Genomic DNA, 16,571 nt, shown 5'->3' with positions numbered 1-16,571 from the left:
ATGAAGCTCTGCTAACTGTAATTGCTTGCTTATGTTTTGTTGAAGACAAGCTAGAGAATGCTAGATTCTCCTTTTAAGATGARTATGTACTTACTGAAGAAGTTTGTCTGATAGAAGGCATCCACATTTATTTTTATGCCAAAGTACAGATTGGAATACTTCTGAAAGATGTATGGGTTCTGAGCCTGCTTTTATTAAAAATTAATGACAGATCACTGTTTCATTTGGTGCAAGACTGGGCTTTTAATTCAGCTCCTTTCACATCTTCTTGTTTTAAACTGGAATATTCTCTGTAAAGGTGCTTGGTATGGAAGTATGTTTTGCTAGCAACAGATACGATATATGTGCCATTGGTGGTCTTTAAAATACTGAATTAAATAAGGTAATGTTGCATAGTTCACTCCTTTAGTATTTAAAATTTAGGTTTATTGCTCATGTGAAGTTAAAAAGCTACTTAGAAACTAGAATCAGTTTTACTGATTTTACTGATCAGTTGTACTGATTAACCCCCACAGGAGTTTATGTGCATATTGCACACATGCTTTTTCAAACACTTGTGCAATTATAAGTAACACTAGTGACATGAATAGTCAAAATTGCATAGTTAAGTTTAGGTGAGTAGCAACTTCCATCCTAGTGCTGCTTTGGATCAAGATGGTATTGCTGCTTCTGGTATACTTGTTCGCTTTTGGAGGCTTTCCTTTATAGCTGAAAGGAAGCTGGACAATGTTATTTTTCACTGGAAATAGTGGTATGTGTTGCAAAACATGCACTTGCTAGTGACTTACGAGCRGACTTGTCTTCCTCTTTGGCGTTGGCTGTGGGTGCAGGGCTCCCCAAACATCAGCTGCATGTAGACATGGGAAGAAGGTACCTGTTTCTGCAGAGCAGCAAGCTGACTTTGCTATCTCTKTTGAATTGCTCTCTTGAAGAGTTGGACAGCTCTCGTGTAGTATTCACAAATACCTGCTGTGGTGTCTTAATCTTTAACTAAACTGTGTTTCCAYGTCCAAGTACCTAGTAGTTTCTAAAAATGTGTAGATGAAAAGTTTCTACTGTGTCAGAGCTAAGCTTTTACTTTGGTAGTGAGCAGCAATCTTCATGACAAAGAGCTGCCTATTCCAGAATTGCTGTTTAAGGTGCAACTTTGCGTAGATTCTGCTTTTAAAACCGTACGTGAGAAAACAGTATAGCAGGAGACATTGTAAGAAACATTGTGGCAAATTTGGTTGCAATTTGATTTGTGTTCTTTTTTTTGTAATTCCTGAAAAGTACTCCTCATCTAAGTGGTCTTGAAAGTTTTAATATTTTTTTGAAGAAGTTTTTGTGTTTACTATTGGTCACCTGTGGTTTGTGCTTGGTCAAATTGAGCAGAAAACATTCTGCTCTACCACAGATTTGGATTCCCTTGTTTTTTATTGGCTTCTGGCCTTCTATTACTTCTTGAGACTTCTGCCTACTGCTTCGTGTCTTYCTAGAATGTAGCTTCCTAAAACAGCTTGTGACTGTTTGCTCCCTGTTGTGTGCTTTCTGTTGTCTGCATATATGCCCAAACAATTAYTTCATTTAGTGAGCTCTGTGTCTGATGTCATATCACTTTGGAAAAACTGTACTTTTCTGTTTAAAATGGCAGTTGACCTGGAGGTGGAAGCAAGCTTTACTTAGACTTYGTTAATGTTTTCTAATTTGTTAGTTGTGTGTGCTCTTGTGTATGGAGAAGYAGATGCTAGCAATGCACTGGACAAGTTTGTATTACATATTTTTATACAAAATATTATTAAAAATACAGTGAAATTTGCAAGTAATTTTGTACATATGCAGTCAAGACTTGCATAGTTACTATTCATTGCTAACCTAATACTGAGGTTGAGATACTGTTAGACATTAGTTGCTTGTGGGTGTGTCATGCACAATATTAAATACAATTTAATATTGAATGCCATTTTTTGTCTATAAAATGACAAACTTGCTGAAAATGAAGCGACTGAACAAAGTGAGACAGGCTGTGGAACAGTAGGTGGCACTGGTGTTGCGCGGGACTGATATGTGCTCCTGGGGCTTTAGCACTGAGTAGCAAAGGCACAGATTGCATATAAGGAAAAAACAAATTGTGTTCTTACTTAGTGGAAAGGCCTATGTTTAAAAAGTAACTGTTGTGCAGGTTTCCTGTGTTATGAATGTGGATGAGTTGATTTTTCTCTTTGGTTTTGTAATTTAGTGGCCTCTGAACTGCTCCAGCTCATTCCTTTAAGATCATTTTCAGCTTTTTATGTTCTGTTTTAGTGAGGAAAGCTAGGTATTGGAAATATTTCTAACCAGGGTAAAGCTGACCCTCATAGATGCAGCTGCTGCAGGTAAGTACGAAAGATAACTCCAATTCTTGTCAAATAAATGCTCACAATATTTCACCTTTTTCATGGGTAATCCCTTAGGAAGGGGAATATATCAGACTCTATAACTGGACTTTATAAAATCTTGTATATACAAAGTTTAGATACAGTGTCGCATCAGTTAAAATCAGTGGAGTGACATAAATTAAAGAGGAGTTAGAAATGAAAACTACAATGGATCCTCTTTAAGAATCTTTATTTTTTTGAGCATTTAGTTTGCAGCATTTTCAGATGTAGACACTTAGTTTTTTAAACAAGTAGTGTTTCAACTTAAAGCATTGCTGGAGCTATCTTTATCTCATAATGCCAACACCAGTTTCTCATTGCCTAATATTTCAAAGATTAAAAGGATACAAGCATTTGAGGAAACAAAGCTCTTCAGTTGGAAGCAAGCATTCAAATGAGTACATTTCTATAGTGTTGCAAAATGTATGTTCAGCCGATGGTATCTAGTCTTCATTTAACTGAAGAAATATTAATTTAGAAATCTGATGTGCTCTTCAAAAATATACTTCTATTTTTACATTATGCTGTTAACCAGTGTTCTCTGCATATATACAAATGGACCAAGTATCCAAGATACTGAATATATATTGGTGGATTTTTTTTCCTTCGTGGGTCTGTTGGTTCCTCTGTTTCCAGGAGAATTTAGAGCTTTTCCATGACACCTTTCTGGTTACAGAGTTTGCCAGAGTGTCTTTGCTCATGGCAGCCTCTAAACTTCAGAGAAACAGATGAGAAATTATAAAGCTGGCAGAGGAAATCTTCAGTTTAACACCTTAACTTTAGTGTCTCAGTCTTAACGGCCGAGTTCAGTTGACATTACTGCCTCTCCTTGTTCAGCAAATTTAAGGCTCTGTTAATTGTCTGGTRTCAAGCTTGTCAGGATGCCAGCTATCTTGCCAGACTGTAGACCCAAGATGCATGAAATGTCAACAATCTCAGGCTCATTAGTTTTTGACTTTCCTGGCCTCTCTGTAATGAGATCACTGCTGCATAAGCAAAATCCTGTTGTTTTATTAACTCCTGTTAGGTATAATGGAAACTATAGCCAGCTGTAATGTATACAATCGAAATAGCCAAAAGTGTCTTCCTATTGATTTTTTTTTTCATTTYGTTATTGTTAAGGAAAGCTACCTGCCAAGATCTGCTTCCATATAATGTGTTAATAAAATATACAGGGTGGATATTGTGTTCTTGACTTTAGTATTTTTGTCTTATATAGCATAGGAAGATATTTGTTGTTTAATATGTTCAGATTAGCCTTGTCAAGCTGTCATGAACATCAGAGGATTTGAAAAAAATCCTGGTCAAATCCCACTTTTTCCGCCAAAACTTACTTGTTTGTTCTTTATTTCTGATGTTGCTTGTCTTGAGAAATGGTTGTGTTAGAACTCTATGCAATTTAGAGCATTTAACATATAATATAGCTGTGGGCAAAGTTTATGAAGTGTGTTGACTTACTTTTGCTTTTATACCTTCAGCATGAAAATATGGAAAAGAATACTCCTTAAGCGCAGGTTATACTCTACATTTAGCTTTCAGAYGAATGCTGTACTAGTGAATCTAACAATTTTGTTGGTAACTGTTTACCTTCTATTGTAATGTCAAAGATCAGAATATGTGTCCAAATTAATTTAAAACACTTCTAATGTAATTGCCTACCACTATAATGTTATAAATTTCTCCATAAAACCAAACTTGACTCTGGAATGGTAATTCTATAGATACAAGTTTCTACTCAATGCAAAAAGCCTGAAAATTTATTGTGTTGTTTACTTAGTGTTCAAAACCACAAGTAATAAAAATAAAAGGAAGTTTGGAGTGATACATGAACTACAAAATGCTCTGAAAGGAAAGCTTTTTTGTTTACTAAATACAGATATTTACATATAGATATTTCTTTTTCTCTTTCCAGGAAATAAGTGTTTGTTTATTTGCTTAGTTTTTTTGAAAAACATACTAGTTGATTTAATTTCCCAAAAGACAGGAATGTTGTCCTTAAAAAGAACTCTGAGCTTGTCATGAAATAAGTTACTGCTTCCATACCTCATCTCCAGAGAGGTGCTTTTTCTTGTCCAGTTTTGACCTTAAATCTAGGAGGAATGGCATCTTGTAATCTCTAAGTAATGCTTTTCAAATATTTTGCCACAGTTCAAATCCAGACCAGTTCAGCTTTGACTGAAAATCATTACAAACTGATGACTGCTTGCTGAAAAGAAAATGAATAGGTGATGTCAGTCACACATATATATTTTTTTCTAGTGATTGGGCATCAACAACAGAAAACCCCAAGATCAAAATCAGCACCAACAAAATTCGTTAAGGCTTATCCTGAGGATGGTTTTGGTATTGTTTACCTTTTTGAGATATTTTAGCACTTCTGAGACAATTCCAAAAACATGACAGGTTTTTCTGAAAATAAATGTTGGAGTGAGAGCGCTTGTTACTCTGTATGCTTGTTCTGAATGCTTATTTTGGTGAACTTTTTCTTTGGTTGGTTGTTGGAGCTGGGTGTTGTCTGTTGCTTTATTTATTTATTTWTTTTGAGATTTATGGTCCTACAATTTCTTTGCATTATTATTTGACAATAGTAAAATACATGCTYGTGTTTGGCCTTCTGATGAAGTCTGAAAGACTTGAGAACTATTTGCCCATGGCTTTACAGTTCTGTTCTTTCACATGCTAATTTGTGCCACAGTAAGCCATACTGAGAATGAATGGATCACACTAGGGTTCRTGTGGTGGAGGGCTGAACAGTAGGAAGTAGCTATTCTCCTGCACAGATCAAATGTGGAGTGGTATTTTTTGGCCCGTAGCAGTAGTGGTTCTGGGATTCTCTTCCAAAAACATATCTTCCCGTTATAATAGTTCATGATGCTGAGTACTTGTTTCCTGCCATGAGTTACATTTTGCTAATCATAAGGTCTGCAGCTTAATTGTGCAGTTTGTTAATAGCTGTTTCCTTCTGAACTTAATGCCTACTTGTATTGTTTTTCTCTTATTTTTTTGTATTTATAGGAAAAATATATATGTATAGATGAGGAAAATATTTTCTATTCAGCTTCTACATGCACGTTATGACTTTCTATTTCAGTGACTGTCTCTGSTCCAGGCTGAAAATTGCAAGTCTTAGTCCTCCTTTATATAGGAAGTACTTCTGATACCGACCTGCCTTATGGTTTGTATGGTTTTACTGAAGAGTTTTGCCCAGGGCAAAAACCCAGAAGTTAAATTTATAAGAGAGCAGTACTCAAACTGGTGGATTCTCCTTAGTGGAAGATAGTGGAAAACATTTTTTGCATTCTGGTGGGGAAGAATTGATGCCAGTGTTTGCTGAGGAGAGTGGAAAATGTAAGGAAGGCAAGGAATTATTTTCTCACCATAACACTTAGTTACTGCAGAATTGCTGAGAGCTGGTGCAGAGGGATTCTGTACACCAGGCTCTGTGGTGTGATCTCTTAGCTGCTTGCAGGTAGGAACTGCCTTGGTGAGAGACAGGGAGATGGCTCTGTCTCTGTGTCCTGCTCTCAGCTGCTTAAACTTTCAGTATTTCTTCACTGGTGTCCCTGATTTGGGTCAGGGGGAGGTGTTTTTGTTTTAAATACTGCATTGCTTTTGTGTGCCTCTGCTGTCACAGCTGTTTTGGTTGTGTATCCTGACTCTTTATACCTTGACCAAACTAGGTATGTTGGTGGTGTGTTTTAGCAAGAAGAGTAGGTACAATATTGTCTCAACTGTAGAACTGTTGGAAGACTTCTCTGAAAATAAAACTTCTTCAAATAAAATGATAATCTATCTGTAGTTGGTCATTTCTGTGTTTGTGCCAGTTTGGAATTAACCCCTTGAAAATCCATTGTTTTGCCTTGAATATTTTCTACTATAAAGCACTAGACTTGGTCTAGTATGTTTTAATGAATTTAAAATAGTATTATAATGGCTTTTTTCAGAACTAGATAGCACAGTATTGGAACATGTAATGGACTGTATCGCTTCTAGTTCCCAGTACAAATTGATCCTATCTGGCATCACTCTACATGCATGCTTCTAAGATGCCTCCTTATTTTCTGCCTGATACTCTGGCAGGGAGGAGGGGGATCTAACATTTTATATGCCTTCATATAGAGTCCTGACATTCTACTTGAGCTACTTAATGCCATTCACATGTGTTTCCTGTGTGTCTGAAAATGGTCTTTTACAAAGTGTAAAGACATACCAAAATAATTGACAGCTATCTCACAGTATAGGATGGAGATTTTGTATGASTTAGAAATAGCGCTCTAGACTTCTGGTTGCCTGAGTTAAATTGTTACTATGTCAGACTGCTTCAAGTTGCCTGGCCCTCTTTTTGTTAAAGAAAAGGCAGTAAGAACCTGTGTATGCATTAACTTCAAAATAGTTTTACCTCTTCACTCCTAGAGGTATTTTATTTGCAAAGTGGTTTATTGCCTGTAGGCTGAATAATGTATCTTTTTTTCCTGTTGTGTGATCTTTTTCTGCTTAGATAGAATGCTTTTTTTGTGTATGTTTTTATGGAGAAGGTATTACCAAAACAACTTGTCTTATGCTCTTTAAATGCTCTGGAGCTGATGAACAGGTTGAAGGACTCAGGAAAGGGAATGAATATTTGTATTTTTTTTTTTTTTTTTTTTTTTTTTTTTTTATTAGGAAAGGGAATAAATATTTTTATTTTTTTTTTTTTTTTTTTTTTGATCCAGGAATTGCAGCTTGAGTAATCTGTAAGTATAATCATCAGTTTAGAAAACTGTGTTTTATTAATATAAATAAGATTATGAGTTAAGTTATATGTTTATGAAGTCCATAAAAACTAATTTTAAATTTATGTGCTTCTTGAGCCAGAGAGTATTGAGAGGTGTTYTGAAAGAGATTAGAGGAAGGGTTGACACTGGAGCACAAGGGAGGCAGAACATAATCTCGTAAGCCTGTTTGGTTTTTTTTGTTGTCACACCCCCCGCCCCAGAAACAATGTTGGACGATTTTACTTGGGTAAAGACTGTTCAAAGAGAGGAGACCTAGAAAGTGCTGCTGAAATGCAAGGAATTTAATGTAGTTCTGAGAGCTGTAGTACTTCTCAWAGATGACTTTTTGAAAACTACTGTTAAGGGAAGTGTTGAGGTTGGTATACCAGGAAAATTGAGAATAAAAGAGTTTGAATTTGTATCATGTTTCCACTAACGGTTTTTTAACTCTTGATCTTGTCTGTGAGAATGAATCTTCTATAGGCTAATTGATTTGAATAGTCACTAGGATAGTCATAGGCATCAAGCAGGGCAATTACAATAATTTTGCAATTAAATCTGAAATGTGGTGCAGGTGACATTTGTGTGCCTCAGGGAAACTGAACATGAGACTGAGGGGCTTGGATTGCAGTCACTTGAGAAATATTTATCTGGTGATGCTGYGCAGGCATCTTGTGGTGCCTTAAAAATCACCCAATCATTACCTACATACTATCTGGTACTGGGAAAATAAGGGAAGCTCATGATAATTGAAGCAATGGTTAACAGTTGAATCGGGTCATCCTGTTTTATTACAAAACAAAAGAGAACTCCAGATAACTCATTCATCTTTTCCAGTGTTACAGCCTGCAGCGTGCATCTTACACAGGAGATTTAAAGCATGGGTGAGTTTCAATTACCAGAGCATCGCAGCAGAGCTCATATATTTGGGCCATCAGCYGTGGAGTTTCTTGTTTAAATCTGACTCAAACCCTGTTAGGGTTAGAGGATGGACAAGTCTCCAGAAACCTTAGGTCTACTGTGCAGGCAGAGCTAGTGTGAACTTTAGGCCTGTCTTTAATTCAGTGCAGCTGGTGGCCGGGACATTTTGGCTAGAATTGCAGGATCCATGTTTATTGTCAGCAGAGCTCCRGGGAATACCAAATGTTCCTCCTGGCTGCACTTGCCCTGAGTTTGCCAGATGGGCCTCAGCCATGTAGAGGGAAAAATAGTCAAATTAATTATTTCCCCTCTGCTTAGGGAAAAAGAGAGAGGCTTTCATTTAATAGGATGGCTTCTTATCAGCCATAAAAGTTGCAACAATTGCATCAGGTCACATACTATAGCCCTATGAAGAGAGAAAGCAGAAATACGATGCACCTGGCAACATCTTTAAGATAGCAGTTAAGTCCTGTCCATTACAGAAGGCTGCCCTAAAGAACAGTAAGACTTTTGCTTAGAGAAATTCAGAAGTATATAAAAATCAAATTTTACAGCTGCAATACAAGGAGTGARAAATTGTAGGTAGATAGCCAATGCTATTGGCTAGAGATACTGTATATGTTCTTTTTAAATTGCACTGAAATGATTGAGAATGAAAGAGTGGCCATACTAGAGTGTATCARAGGTCCATGTTCAGCATGCTGTGTCCAAGCATAAACAGATTTTAGTCATGAGTATGTGTCTGAGGAAGAATTAATAACGGGGCAAGCGTATGCTGCTGCTACTTTCCTTCCTGCAACTRCTTGTAGCTCGGAGGACTTTCTGAGCCAGATGTGGCTTTGTTTATTTAGTGGTGGTGTCTGTATGTTCAGTGGATTTTTATTCCGTGTTGTGATTTTTTTGTTTGTTTGTTTTTTTTGTTTCCCTTGAACCCATGTAAAGTTCTTGTATCCGCAGCATCAGCTGGCGAGAAGGCCTGTGCCCCCTGGCCTGAGCAGTTCCCTTCTTCTCTTTGTTTTAGACTGGCTTGCAGCTGTCCTTTGCACTYGGTACAAGGTGTGGATACGCCAGAGATTTATGCTGCGATGTAAACGTCTTCTCTGTTTAGTTCTTTCTTCCTTTCCTAATAACACTTAACATCTGATCTGCCTTTTTGAGCACTATCAAGCGTTCAACTGCTGTTCTCCCTAGAACTGCTGATCRTAGGTGCTCACTCCCAAGTGGTAACATTCACCTCAGAGTCTGTGCGTTTTGTATGTTGGATTAGAATTGTTTTTTTCCACCCCTGTGTGCATTGCTTTATCTGTGTTAAATCAGGTGTTTTATTGCTTTACAACTCATAATATTAAGGCTCTTCTAATATTGTAACAGTTGTTATTGGAGGCTGCAAAATACTGTTTTAAAATTATTTTTAATGTTTGTTCTCAGACCTTATAAAATGTATGATCTTACGTCTTTAAACCCTTTGCGCAGAGTTCCAATGACTCTGAACTTTGCTTTCATGGATATATATAATGAACTATGGAGATACATATGCATATATATACACTTTTTATATATATATATATATATGTATGTATGTATGTATAAAATGAACTTGTGTGAATATAAAGCATGTATTAAAACACTAGTATAAAACAACGTGATAACTTTGTTTCTGTCCAGGCTTCTCGGGTGGGTTTTGACCTTGAAACCCTTGGTGCTTTGCCCTAAATACCAGAGAAATCTGATTAACTTGAAGCAGCCATTTCTGTTTGGTCAGGCATGTTTCTTCAAAAAATACCAAGTCTGGGGCCTGACCTTGACAATRTGTTGGAACATGAAAATGTTGTCACAATTTATAGTAGTTCAAAAGCACCAGCTTCTTTTTCATTTTAATATGCAAGCATTGTTTCTAGAACATATGCTGCGGCACATTTAACCTCTTGGTTTCTTTCTGTAGAAAAACTTACAGATGCGGAACATGAAAAATGTAACATTTTTCTTCACTTACTCTGGGATAAAATGCTCAAATTCCCTTGAGCTTTCTGAATACAGACATAAGAATACACTTACTTGCATTCCCAGGATGGTGCCCATTTTCAGAAGCCCTGGAGGCATGTTGCTTCAGGTTTAACTTTTACCTTGTAACAAGTGAGGATGTCTGTCTTTGAGGAAATTTGTACAAAGACTCTTGGAAAGAATTTCATAATCAGACAGCTGTTTTCCAAGCTGCTGCATCTTCACTTYTAGAGAATGTCTACCCCAAAAACTACTAGTCACATTAAACCTGACACCACAGTATGGCACAATCCATTGTCTGGATTCAGTTCTGCTGGGAAAATATACTAAGTTATTCTGAACATCATAATTTAAATGTGAAAAAATGAAAGGAAAGCTGTGACATAACTGTATGTGGCTGTCTTCTCCTGCATGTGAAGCGTTTTTTCTAGACTTGGGATGATTTTTACTCCCACTAGTGTGACAGGTTGCTTTCTAATAAGCTTTAACTAGAAATGCTGCGCTGAAAAATAGGAAAGAACCTGTTGGATAGCTTTGCGCTATAGTGAAATTGCATATTAGTGGATAATAATGCAGAAATCATCCCCCTCAAGTCCTTCCCTTCCACCTTCAAGTTCTCCATTCATATTCCAAATACTACTGTTTCTATCTTTTACTATATCCTTACCTTGGAAAAGGTTTGACTAGTGAAAGCTTCATCCCTTCTGGAGTCTGCACATCTCTACCACTTCCAGAAATGGAAGACGACTTACGTTTATCATTAAGTTCTCTGTTGCTGCCCCTGTTCCTCTGCACCATCAGCTGCATGTGGAGGGCAAGAGTGCACCAGAAACTTTAAACAAAAGAAAAATACAAAAGGCCTTTTCTGCCTAGGTGGCCTTTCTCAGAGTATAAGCAGCTTTTTGTGGTGGTGGAACAAAACTTTCTTGTTCTGAAGTGTTTTCTACCCAGCTTTTGCAGGCTGATAATGTGGGTTTAATGTAGAAGTAACATTTTAAGCATGTGGTTGTGTTTTTCTTTTCTCTTTTTTTTTTGCTTTCTCTCTGCAAGGGTGCAATAACCATTAAGTACCAAATGAAAGTAGAGAAGTAAGTCCTTGTGCCCCCAGGATGGGGTTGTAAAAATACATATTCAGCGTAATTAGGTACCTAATTGGGTGCTTAAAGTTAAGTGATGTATATACATATGTAAGTAATTAAATTATATTGAAAAGTGCTCTATTTGTAATGGGTTGTGCTCTGTTCTCTGCAAATCAAATTATAGGTAAGGTTGATTCTGTAACTACTTAAAAATGCATGCTTTCTGGGTAATTTCCTTTATTTTTATAAGGTTAACAAAGCTTAGAAAAACTACCTGTGAAAAATATAAACCAGTGTGGAAAATACAAAAAGCATATACAAAAGGGAGATTGAAAATAAGTAAATTATATCTAGCCAACTTTGTTATAGTAAACACCCTGAGGTCAGAAATCGTTGGAAACTGTTTCTGTCTGGTTATAAAAGCCAGTGAACAATGTGGCTCTTTGGATTGAAGATACCAGCTAACTGTTCTGAAATAGTTTTATGTAGTAGATTTTGATGCCTTAATCTCTCCACAGGAGAAAATGCCATCGTGGCAARAATGTCAACAGCTTCTCTTATTAACGAGCATAAGTATGTAATAATGAGGAGAAATCAAGGAATCACACTTAAACTGAGTTGTTGGTAGATGTGTTGATCGGAAAGGTGAGCTTTTATTTAACTCTGAAGGCAGAGGTAACAGCCTCTGGGAGTGTTTGCTTCTTCCAGGTTGTTAACAAACTGATTTCAGAAACTTGTGTTGAAGTCAGTTACATGTGAAGAGTTGCTTTTGGAAGAAAGACGGTGGTACAGTGCTGGAAAACTTCAGAAATATGGGCTAATCAGATCGAGAAATGAGGCTGGTGTCAGTGAGCTCACAGTAAAGGTCCCCAGAACACCCGGCAAGTTTCTGAAACGGAGTGCTTAAATTTAGGCTCAAAGCCTGTGYATTAATACAACAGGATAATCCAAAGGTATGCAGAAGGCCAGTGAGTTTCCATTTTAAATTAGTTCAGTTACTTGGCCTTGAACATTTTAGTCTAAATCTTTGATTTTTTGTATTTTTCTTCTAGGGATTATTTTGACCAGTTCCAATTCCTTCCCCTACTCCCTGGCCTCTCCAATTTGGAGTTAGGCTATTAGACAACTTTATTTCACTTCTCTGTAGAGTCCAGTTAATCTCAAAACAAACTTCTGTCTCAGTAGATAGGGCTAGAAGGAGTGGACTTAAGTTAACACAACCTGTCAGCTGTTAGAGTTCTTATCTACTGTCTTTCTGCAGTGCTGCCATTTGCTTGTAAGAAGCACTGCTTTTTTCAGGCTACTCGAGAGAACAGTCATCCTGGTGCAGGTTTCCGTAACATCACGGAGTGCTGCTGACGGTGTGTGTGCTCTGGTGGACCAGCAACTGCAGGGCCGCACGGCCTGGCCACGGGCTTCRCCGGGACCTGCCTTGCCAGCTAGTCTCAGTGAATTGTGTTTACTGCAGCGATTGTCTCCCATGTGGTCAGTCTGTACAGACTGGTGTTAGTAAAGATTACAAGAAGGCTATTGGTAAAGTTGTACTCGGATATCCTAGGATTCTCCTGAAAATAAAACTTTTCTTCAAGCTTGGGGAACTTTGCAGACAGGGTGTTACTTTACATGTGAACATTGGTGATAGCATCAGTGTTAAGGAAATGCATCTTTTTTTGTAGCTACTGAGTAAAATATGCTAGTAATTATAGTGATTTCTCTCTCTCTCTCTCTCTCTCTCTCTCTCTGTGTGTGTGTGTGTGTATAATGTGTGTGACAGCTTCAATTTCTCTTTGTGTGACTTTGAACTTAATTCTTTGCTTCCCCTTTATTCTTGATCTTCTAGCTTATTTGTCATTTTCAAACTATTTTTTAAATGTCCTTCTTTTGGTGCACCAAAGACTTAAATAGCTGGATCTATTTTGTATTCTTTTTTGTTAGATTTAAAATAGAAGTTCCTGAAATGGCTTTTTTGTTTTAATGCTTTTTGTTTACAGTCCCACATTATGTATCAGTATTGTTGGAGTTATTAATAAAAACAAAAAACAAAAAGAACCCCAAACCCTTACTCATAAATAWAGCATGTCTGGGACTTCCTGTGTGTATATTTCTTTAAATTATTGTTTCTATTGTTTTACAATGTTGAAACACTAATTTGGTGTGAAATGCAGTAACAGATTTTTCTGGTTATGGCTACTAATAGGTTGTTTCTCTTGAAGAAAGTGAAAGGGTTTTAAGAGTGCTTTAATGCTAACCACACTGCAGAAGGTATTTGAATGTTGTTCGACTGTTATTTGAATAAAGGGAAGGCTTTTAAATTTTTAAGACTTTGAACATAGTTTTGTGGGTTTTTTTGTTTTTAAAATTAAAAATGTTTGTCATTTCCATTCATAGAAATGAGAGCGATCTTGTGAACAGAAAACTACATCAGCTAGTTTAGTATGCTGTGTTGTAAGGGCAAAGTTGTTATATCCTGTGAAGGGCTCTTGGGACGGGCTCTGTATTTGTAGTATATTTATTCTATCTGTCATTACTTTTATTTTTCTTCCCTTTCCATATGCTGTGTAGTCGTCCTCAGAAGGTGTGCTTGTGTCCATTCCTGCCAGTACATCCACTAAAAGTCTCCACCTGCTTATATATAATTCAGCATCCAGCAGAGGTGAGTAAGCCTATGACAATTGTGAGAGTTCACCTAGAACCTTTGTCRGTTCATTTGAATTACTGAATTTATTTTTTTAATTTAGCCACTTATTTTTCTTCACTTTTTATCTTCTGGAATCAAGCCTCAATTCTGCAGCTCACACACACAGAAAACATCTTATCTGCATAGACGTATTTAAATCTTGAGTCTTGGTATGTGAGACATGGAGCCTTCAAGCTGGTCCGGAGAGGACTATTTTAATTATAGCAGTCCTCTTTGCTAGTGTTGTATTAAATATTTGAACTAAGGAATTCTTCTTAGCAGTGACCCTATATGTTTAGAGAACAAAGGCTATAGTTGCAGTTCAGAATGGTGTGTTCTGTGAGTATTCTATTAGAGGAGCACTTCTGCGAACCACAAAAGCAGCAGCTTTCTTTGCGTCGTCTCCTGCTAAGTGTACTTCTGCTTTGCAAAGATTCTAGGTGAAGTGTGTCCTGTATTGGACTTAATATACCTACTGTATCTTTCTATAATCTTTCCTGTTTCATTCTTTCAAAGATTTCATGGACTTTCATTTTTAATTTAACTARTAGCAGAGCGTATATTAATGCTTTTCTTGCTTTCTAACAATCAAGTGTGATGGTGGGTTATAAGGATTTTAGGAGCTGGACTGAAGTTGCACAAAATTGGAAGAGCTGCTGGACCCRCAAGTAAGGATTTGGAGTTTGGAAACCTGTGTTATCCTAGTCCAGCTGTTTGTTTATCCAGCATTATGTAATTGGCTTTCCTAGGTGCTACTATAATAAATGTTATATTTTACATTTCTGATTTCGAAAGTACTTAAGTACRTGCTTAAGTTATTTGCTGAAAAAAGAGGCTTAAAAATGTGCGAAAGAACTTAGAGCTGGAAATAGAATTGGCTTGCATTTCCTATTCATGATGGAAGGTATTAGAAAAAGTATGCAGATTCTCCTTGAAATTTATTCTCCATTTCTGTATCCTTCTGAAAGCCTATCTACACTTTTTATCTGTAGTACTCTGTCTAGTACTTGGAATCTRGGAGGAGTGTTTCCTGTGCTCTTCAATTAATGTGACTAAAGGGCATGCTGCCAACTAGATGTGTGCAGGTGTTAGGTTTTGTGAAAGAGAGGAATCTCTTATTGTACAGCAGCAGGAATCCTGCTGTTTGCCTTACATTGATTTTAGTTTTTTTTTTTTTTTTAACTTGTGAAGCAATTTGAAGAGAATTCAGCATTGAACACCAAAGAGTAAATATTTATTTTCCAGATAGTGTTGGTGTACTGTTGTTCATAGTGAGAGCAATTTAAAACGTAAGTAGGTACAAATGAAGTAGATGATACAGGAGGAATAGTGGGAAGCTGGAGTTTTCTGCTATTGCTTGGCATAACTTCTCCTTTTTCCTCTCTGTATGTGTATATGCTGCACGTTTCCTCTTTTGTTCTTCTCTTATGCTCACTGTCACAATCTTCTGCCAGGACTGCGGCATAGCTAGGTGCGCTAGCCCCTATACACATTTGTTTTACCTTCTGGCTTTTGTCATCCTGGAGGGATCTTTAGCAAAATGTAAGCCATTCTCTCCTTTTCAAAACCTAATTGATATAATTCTGGCTCAAGACAGAACCCTTAAAGCATAGTGGACAGTATGTGTTTAGGTTTATTTGGTTTCCTTGCCTTCTCTTTCCAGAACTGAAAAAATTGAGTTTTAGACATCTGAAGAAAACTTAGCTAAATGTATTCAATGAAATTATATATTGATCTGATGCTAGCTCTTAATTTTGAATTGCTCACGTATAATACTCTCTATAATTTTTTATTGAACAGTAAGGATCAAATATAAGGCAAATATTTTTGCTAATTGTCTTTACAAATTTATGGAAAAAATCCTTTCAGCATAGAAAGGATGGGAAAAATATGTCTACTGATTTTAATAAATATTTTTAATAATTGAAGTTGTCCTGATCATTGTAGATGGATAATGCTGTGCTAGCCAAAAGTACTGTCCTTTTCCAGGAAAGGGAAACAAAACAAAACAAAAAAGTCTCCAAACCTCAAAGTCAGTCTTCTAACCTAATTCTGTGTGTAGGACTTCAAACAGTGAATAAAAAAGCACTGCAAATCACTGTTACAACACTGAGAAAACTGAGAGAGCAACTATCCAATTTCGTACCAATAAATGCAGAATAGCTGTTATAATAAATAAGTTAATTAACTAATTAAATAAAAACTAATAAACTAAAATTTTTAATTAAGAAAAGTCTAAACATGAAACATTTGAACATGTAGTTTGTCTTAGTTGTATTTCAGCTTTTGTTCTTGGTTCCTTCAGCTTTGGGATCTGTTTTTATCTTCTCATGAACATGTTTGTTAGATTGATTTGGAAAAATCCAACTTTTTTCCTATTGATAGGAAAATTATTTATTTGGTAGAACTGTAATTCTGAAGTAGTGATATGACATTGAAAGGAACAGTTGAATGACTTTCACTTGATTGGTGATAATTCTGTTGTTTTTCGATCATCAGACAAATAATTAATTTTCTTCCAGCTCATTTATTGCCACTCTTGACCTTCCTATGAAGGAAATCTTCTGACTGTTGAATTACTATTACTTGATCATGATGAAATAAAGACAAATAATCCCATACTATCAATACTAGGGTTTTCATTTTTAGCACCCTTTTGTGAAAGTCAAGCTCTCATCTATATTGGCAGGGGTGTTGCTTTGTATTGGAAAATGAGTGAAGCTAGCTCCTCAACCTATTATGT

General features: G+C 36.6%; 1 protein-coding gene across 1 annotated transcript in view; it reads left to right on the top strand.

Moving 5' to 3' along the window:
• DTWD2 (DTW motif tRNA-uridine aminocarboxypropyltransferase 2) overlaps positions 1-16,571 on the top strand; it is a 76,732-nt gene that overhangs the window by 13,242 nt on the left and 46,919 nt on the right. Inside the window, exon 2 of the mRNA XM_085305404.1 lies at positions 13,714-13,804. Coding sequence (XP_085161530.1) covers positions 13,714-13,804 — 91 coding nt within the window. The remainder of the gene's footprint in view (positions 1-13,713; positions 13,805-16,571) is intronic.

Source organism: Rhea americana, unplaced genomic scaffold (assembly GCF_003343005.1).
Source record: "Rhea americana isolate MKP2758 unplaced genomic scaffold, rheAme1 scaffold_22, whole genome shotgun sequence".
Classification (NCBI taxonomy): Eukaryota; Metazoa; Chordata; class Aves; order Rheiformes; family Rheidae; genus Rhea; species Rhea americana.
This window is presented reverse-complemented; position numbering and strand designations above follow the sequence as displayed.